The 7,868-nt window shown below is 45.2% G+C and overlaps 1 protein-coding gene across 1 annotated transcript in view; it reads right to left on the bottom strand.

Moving 5' to 3' along the window:
• Positions 1-390: 390 nt before the first annotated feature.
• The window catches only part of CPNE9 (copine family member 9), a 124,487-nt gene continuing 117,009 nt past the window's right edge, over positions 391-7,868 (bottom strand). Inside the window, exons 13-14 of the mRNA XM_068251485.1 lie at positions 4,777-4,850; positions 391-1,098 (exon numbers count right to left, since the gene is read on the bottom strand). Coding sequence (XP_068107586.1) covers positions 916-1,098; positions 4,777-4,850 — 257 coding nt within the window. The 3' untranslated portion in view covers positions 391-915. The remainder of the gene's footprint in view (positions 1,099-4,776; positions 4,851-7,868) is intronic.

Here is a 7,868-nt window from a genome sequence, read left to right as displayed (position 1 = left end):
ATCTTTTAAAAGGAAATAAATATGACATGCACCATATAACTCTCACTTCAGTTGTCCTTTAAAGAAAAACATTTCCTTGTTACAGCTGATACAATTCCTGCAATAAATCTGCAGTGTGTCTAATTCCTGCTTTCATGAAAGCAGACATATCATGTGTTTACAAATTAGCTGCTCTGCCATGGCAGTCAGCTGACACCTCTGATACATAACATTACAACTTGTTATTCGTCACAGATGAGGGGGAATTAGACAGGATAAACTCCCTAAATACATACAGGGTGCATTTCTCTCTGTTTTCCTTCTGTCCTGTGCAAGAGATCAGGCCCACTTTAACTCAGAGACAAAATGGAACCCATAAGACTCCAATAACAGACAAGAGACCGCAGCAACTTATGAGCAACGTAATTTTATTTAAAGGTTTATTTGTATATATCTGGAGACGGACGAGGACTACAGTATACAGTCCCTCAGAAAGCACAAATGTACATTATTTGTATACTTTTAAAAATGTTCTTAAATACTGTACAGCGTAACCCAGCTAGCATTGCGTACTTTCAAAGTGCAAAATCTGCTCTACCCTCCGTTATCTCCCCTCCTAGCCAATACAGCTCACCCCCTCATGCCCCACCTCTTCACCGTACCGCCAGATGGCTCCGCCCACCCTGAACAATCCCGCCTGAGGAAGGACCAGCGCTGGTTATCCAGGGTGCGGAGCTGCGGGCCGTATTGCATAACCCCTGGGAGTGTAGGGTGCCGCTGGTTTTATTGGATACGGTCAGCAGCATGTCCCATAGCTATGTAGATACCAGGCCGAGGAAGAAGGAAGATTGGGGGGTTCAAAGCTTTACCCTGTCTTTTGTAGCCGGTAGGGGGCGCCACCACTTCTGTGCAAGATGGAGAAGCAAAGGTTGGTGCTCAGATGTGCGAAGGGAGGTTCTGAATGGGGGCGGATTGTGGCGCTGGGCGGGGTTTGATCTCGCGTGATTTCATGTAGGAGAGGAACTGTTCCGGGATCTCGGCTAAGACGTCCTTGGCGAGCCGGGCCATGCTGAGGATTTGGTTGCCGGAACGGTCCACGTAATCCCGGAATGGCACAAACTGTGGAGCAGAAAAAAACAGAAGAATGCATCATGTGACTCTCGCTATATTCAGACTCGATACTTGGGATAGCCAATCAGATGCTAGTATGTTCATGTTATGTAAATATATGCAGCTTGGGAGTGGACCAACAAATGCAGTGACTGATGATTTTGATTGGTCCCAATTGCAAGCAGCATACATTTGCCTACAATTCACATAACATTGACTTCAGCTCAGAATTGTGATCATCTCAGTGATCTTCCCTGTTCAGGACCTCTGTGAATGTACAGTGATTACTCCAAATGGAGATGCAATTCTGGACCTCATGAAAATGTAATGTATACTGTATGAAGCTTGGAATTGAGCCAATTAAAATATACAGGAAGTGCATTGGATTTGCTGAATTCCAATGTGCAGATGATTTGCATTAAATGTCATGCAAGCTAGAATTATTAGTATGTCATTGACCATCCCTACTGATTAAAAGGTCTTCTTAAAGTTTGATTATACTCCAAAAACTAACATTTCAGTAGCTACTCTTAGTTACATTAAAGAACTTTTGAAAGCAGTCACAGGCATTCCCTGAATGTCAAAGTTTTTATTATCACTGCAAAGAGGAGTACAAGTTTTCTTATCTCTGGTTAATGGCAAATGTAATCTCTCTGCCTGTATTTTCGCTCTGCCCCCCTCCTATTCTGCTGAAGTGACTTAGCTGTTGCCAGGGCTATTTAACAGAGGGAAGGAGGGGGGCAGAATGAAGACACAGGCAGAGATTCTTGTAGGCAATGATTACATTTGCAGATTAGCCAGAGATAAGCAAGCCTGTACTGCTCTCTGCAGTGACGGTAAACATTACACACAGGATGTTTGAGAATGCTTTTAAAGAGAACCTGAGGCTGGGTCTGCCTATACTGGCCAGCCTCTGTTGCTATTTCAATCCCCCCTAAGTTCCCCCTGCGCTCTGCAATCCCCCATAAATCACAGCCGTGCTGTGCGGGCTGTGTTTACATCTGCACTGTCACTGGGCGTGCTCGGGGAGCACGCAGAGTGACAGTACAGAGATAAACACAGCCCGCTGTGACACACTGCATGTCACAGCGCGGCTGTGATTTATGGGGGATAGCAGAGCGCAGGGGGGGCTTAGGGGGGATTGAAATAGCAACAGTGGCTGGCCAGTATAGGCAGACCCAGCCTCTGTATGTGGATTGCATTGTCAGAACCCCATCTTGGGTTTTCTTTAAATGTTCTTTTATGTACCTAAGAGCAGTTAATGATTTTATGGTTTAGGGAGTATAATACTACTTTAAAGCATACCTGAACGGAAAATAAATATATGAGATAGTTGTATGTGTAGTACTAATGATAAATAGATAATTGGTAATTCGTATTACTAATGATAAATTAGTAAGTAGGACTAATGATAAATAGACCATTAGTAGTCATATATTTTTATTTTCAGTTTAAACAGCAGCCAAGACAGTCTGATGTAAAACCTGCTTCATTCAGCTGCTAAACATACAGAATTAATGACCCTTTAAAACTTTCCGGCACTAAAACCCTTTTTGGCATTTTTTTCCTCTGCCAGATAAAAGTGTTTTGCCTTCTGTTTACTTTTCAGGACATCAGGCTGAATTCAACAATCTGTTCAACAAGTAATTTGCATTGATAAGCACAGTTCTTTTTCAACATTTGCTGTTCAGGATAACAAAAAGGAACTTTTTCTAAGTGCAATTTCCTAGTAGGACTGGTACTACATGTATCTATGTTTATCTCCTCACATTTCATATCACTTCACATTAAAGGATAAGTGAAATAACAAAAGCAACAAAAGCATATTAAATTAGCTCCAAACGTTCTGCTGGTCAATAATTCCATTATAATTCTTTACTAATTTTGCTCCTCCGAAGATATCACACAGACACACACACTGATGCACAGAGTCTGCAGGGACACTAGGAAGTATATAGGATGTGTAAACACTATTGGCAATACCCATACCTCTCCTGCAGGATCCAGTGAACAGTGATGTCACTTCCTGGAGGGGAGGAATTCCATACTGTCCAATCAAAGTGTTTGGGAGAGATATGCTGTACTCAACACAACGTCCCTGCCGGTTCCACGTCTGTGTGGATCCATTCATTATTCTAGTTCTTCTACACTGTGTGCATTCCTTGTCACTCTCCCTAATTCCAGCACTGCATTAAAAGAGTACCTGAGATAGAGGGATTTAAAAAAAATATACATACCTGGGGCTTCCTGTAGCCCCGCATCCCCCTCCCCCCCCCCCCCCCCCCCCAAGCTGATTGCTCTCTCGCCACCGTTCTGCACCATCTAGATCCTCTGCAATTTGCCCCGAAAATGTCCTCCAGTCGGTGCAGGTGCAATTAGGCCATGTGCGCTCTTCCATAGTCGGAAGCGCTCTACGCCTGCACAGTACTACTACACAAACGCTGTATGCCCTGAACCAGAGGACTCTCCGGGGCGAATTGCGGAGGATCCAGATGGTGTTAGAGCGCAATCAGCCTGGAGGGGGCTGGAAGGAGCCTCAGGTATGTATAATTTTTTTTTAAAATCCACCTGGCTCATGTTCTCTTTAAAAGGAACCTAACCTGAGAGGGATATGGATGTTTCCTATTAAACAATACCAGTTGCCTGGCAGTCATGCTGATCTCTTTGGCTGCAGTAGTGGCTGAATCACAAACCAGAAAAAAGCATGCAGCTAATCCAGTCTGACTTCAGTCAGAGCACCTGATCTGCATGCTTGTTCAGAGGCTGTGGCTAAAAGTGTTAGAGACACAGGATCAGCAGGAGAGTCAGGCAACTGCTATTATTTTAAAAGGAAAAATCCATATCCTTTTCAGTTTAGGTTCTCTTTAAGTGCAAGTGTGTGGTGTTCACATCATAGGGCAAAAGAAAAAGTGGATGACTGGCAGTATAAGGGCAGAGAGGGCCCTTAGGTGTGGACCTTCTAGCAACTGCTATGTCTATTCCTCTGCCCATGCTGAGTATGTAAATCCACCATTTTATAAAAGGTTTTTAACCCTCTGGGCGATACAATTGCATCGCCCAGGAGGGGGCGCAGCACTTTTTAAAAATTTTTCTTCTAAATCATGTAGCGAGCCCTGGGCTCGCTACATGATAGCCGCTGCGCAGCGGCATCCCCCCACCCACTCCGATCGCCTTCGGCGATCAGAGTAAGCAGGAAATCCTGTTCAGAACAGGATTTCCTGCTGGGCTTCCCCGGTCACCATGGCGATGGGGCGGGATGACGTCACCGACGTCATGGACGTCGTGACATCAGAGGGAGTCACGATCCACTCCTCAGCGCTGCCTGGCACTGATTGGCCAGGCTGCGCAAGGGGTCTGGAGGGGGGGGCTGCGCGGCACGGAGGGTAGCGGCGGATCGGCGGCGACGATCGGAAGTTACACGCAGCTAGCAAAGTGCTAGCTGCGTGTAACAAAAAAAAAAATATGCAAATCGGCCCACCAGGGCCTGAGAAATCCTCCTGCGCGATATACCCCGAGCTCAGCTCGGGATTATCGCCCAGGAGGTTAAGCCATTTTGGAGTTCATATACTCAGTTATATTGCTCGGCTTCACTTTCAGGAAAGATGTGAACTTGTATTCAGTGTGGAACTGAGGCCATAACCTAGGCGAAGCAAGGAAGACGTTTCTGTCATCCAGTAGCTGCTTTACCTGCACAATGTCCCTCTCTGCAAAGCGCCCCCTTGATGAGACACGGACTTCATCACCATCCAGTTCTTCCATAGCTGTGGAAACAGGGAGATCTGTGTTACAAAACTGGAAATGCTACAGCAAGATTTCATGCTTAGGTATCACCAAGTCATTGTTCAGTTGAGCGCAGGGTGAGCCGAAAGATGACCCACCCTGCTACCTCTGAAACTTAGGGGAAAGTAAAAAACTATGAATTTTCTGCCCTGTTTCTTACACCAAGCTGATGTGCACTCACCGCCCAGCATCACCGACATCTCATCTGACCAAATTCTCCACCTAAAACCGCATTAAGTCCTATATTTCAACAAATACTACTAATTATGAACTATCTTCAATGGAGAAGAAAAACTATACACAGTTGCATTAAACTATTACAGAAGAAAGTTAGGCTGCTTTACAGTTTTAGGCTGGAGAACAGAGAACACCAATAAACCTGAGTGATCCTGCAAAAAAACAAACAAACAAACAAACAAAAATAACCTCTCCCCCCCTCTGAGTTGTAGCAACTCGGGGGAGACACGTAATTCGAGGGATTTATTGCAAAATCCTCCTCCATCCCCAGGGCTGTATTAAAGAGGAATTGTAGTGAAAATAACATAATGAATAAAATTGCCTATGTTTTACAATATTCATTTATAGATCATTTAGTCAGTGTTTGCCCATTGTAACATCTTTTCTCTCCCTGATTTACATTCTGAAATGTATCACTGGTGCCGACATTTTTGGTTCTGCCAGGTTATCTGTATGGAATGTTCATTACTGAGAGTTCTATGCACAGCGGGAGATACTGCCTGCTTGGCAGTAGGAAAAAGCTCTTATTTCCCACAATGCAATGAGGTTCACAGACAACAAACTGTCAGGACCATGGTCATGATGACATCACACTGTGGGAGGGGTTTCTCCACAATATCAGCCATACAGAGCCCCCTGATGAGCTATTCAACAAATGGTAAATATTTCTCATGGGAAAGGGGGTATCAGCTACTGATTGGGATGAAGTTCAATGCTTGGTTAAAGTTCCTCTTTAAAATTACGGTCTATGGCGGCGCCCGAATCAGGCGGAGCATGGCGTGGATCAGGCGCGGAGAAGACCTGATCTGAGATTTAATGTCATTCCAAGCAATAAAATTATTAAAGTCAGTTTGCATCACTTGGATAGGTAGCAGAGAAAAGACTAGTGGCAGATTCCACTAATCTAAGTAATGAAATTTGCTAGAAACAGCCCACCAGTGTGTTTACCTGTATTCTCAATCCATTGTCTACTACTGGTGGATAGTCTCCTTGTTTCTCACTTTCTCAGTGGCTTTCAGTCTGACAAAAGGCAGCTGTCTATTCAGCTCTATTGCTTCTCATTTCCCCATAGAAGAGCAAGAGAGAGAGAGATGGCAACAAGAAAAGGAAAGATCACGGAGATAAAGAGCAAACAGAGAAGAGACAGCTCAGAAAGGGAGGACAGACTGAAGTAGTGAGCACAGAGAGATGGTGAGAGCGAGCACAGGTCAGATAGGACTGTACAGAATAGGACAGGTTAGATAGGACTGGACAGAATAGGACAGGTCAGATAGGACTGGAGAGAATAGGACAGGTAAGATAGGACTGGACAGAATAGGACAGGTCAAATAGGACTGGAGAGAATAGGACTGTACAGAATAGGTCAGGTCAGATAGTACTGGACAGAACAGGACATGTCAGATAGGACTGGACAGATTAGGACATGTCATATAGGACTGGACAGAATAGGACAGGTCAGATAGGACTGGAGAGGTCATATAGGACTGGACAGAATAGGACAGGTCAGAGAGGACTCGACAGTATAGGACAGGGCAGATAAGAATGGGCAAGACAGGACTTACAGCTCAGAACTGGACAGAATAGGACAGGCCAGCAGGACAGGAATGGGTGAGACAGGACTTACAGGTCAGAACTGGACATTATAGGACAGGCTGGATAGGACAGAAGTGGGCAAGACAGGACTTACAGCTCAGAACTGGACAGAATAGGACAGGCCAGACAGGAGATGAATGGGCGAGTCAGGACCTACAGGTCAGAACTGGACATTATAGGACAGGCTGGACAGGACAGAAGTGGGCAAGACAGGACTTACAGCTCAGGACAAGCCAGACAGGACAGGAATGGGCGAGTCAGGACTTACAGGTCAGAACTGGACAGGATAGGACAGGCCAGACAGGACATGAATGGGCGAGTCAGGACTTACAGCTCAGGACTGGACAGAATATGACCGGCCAGACGGGACATGAATGGGCGAGTCAGGACTTACAGCTCAGGACTGGACAGAATAGGACAGGCCAGACGGGACATGAATGGGCAAGTCAGAACTTACAGCTCAGGACTGGACAGAATAGGACAGGCCAGACAATACATGAATGGGCGAGTCAGGACTTATAAGTCGGAACTGGACATTCTAGGATAGGCCAGACGGGACATGAATGGGCAAGACAGGTCTTACAGGTCAGAACTGGACAGTTGCAGGTCATTCAATGTTTGCCTTCAACTCTTCCAATACATAAAGCTGAAATGAATTCATAGTGAATTATAGTCTCATATGTACTGTAGACCTGTATCTGGGGACACTTCCCCCCGGTGCGCATCAGATAATGCTGTCAGTCTCAGTAAACACTATCTACAAAAACATCTCTCTCCGGAGGATGAGTTGTATACGAATATACGTGAAAGAAGACGGGTCATTTCTATAGTAACAGGCGCCGAGGGTTCTGTAGGCTCTCACTGCGGTTACACAAGTATAGATTTTTGCTCACAGAGGGGGATCTGCTGCCAGGAGACCGCATACAGGCTCTAAATTGAGACGCGGAGGAGATGGGCTTGTTCAGGAAAACAAGCTGAGATTTTTGTTCATTGAGAAGAATATATATATCCTCCAGCACAGTCAGTCTCTACGTCTCGTGTTGGCATGTGAACAATATCATGCAGATAAGGTTATCTGGGCGCTGCGATCGGAAGGTGTCTAATAGACACCTGTGTTAACTATTAGTAATCAAGCGTCCAACCGGTCATTTGACAAATCAATAAAGAAT

The sequence above is a fragment of the Hyperolius riggenbachi genome, chromosome 9 (genome assembly GCF_040937935.1).
Source record: "Hyperolius riggenbachi isolate aHypRig1 chromosome 9, aHypRig1.pri, whole genome shotgun sequence".
Lineage (NCBI taxonomy): Eukaryota > Metazoa > Chordata > Amphibia > Anura > Hyperoliidae > Hyperolius > Hyperolius riggenbachi.
This window is presented reverse-complemented; position numbering and strand designations above follow the sequence as displayed.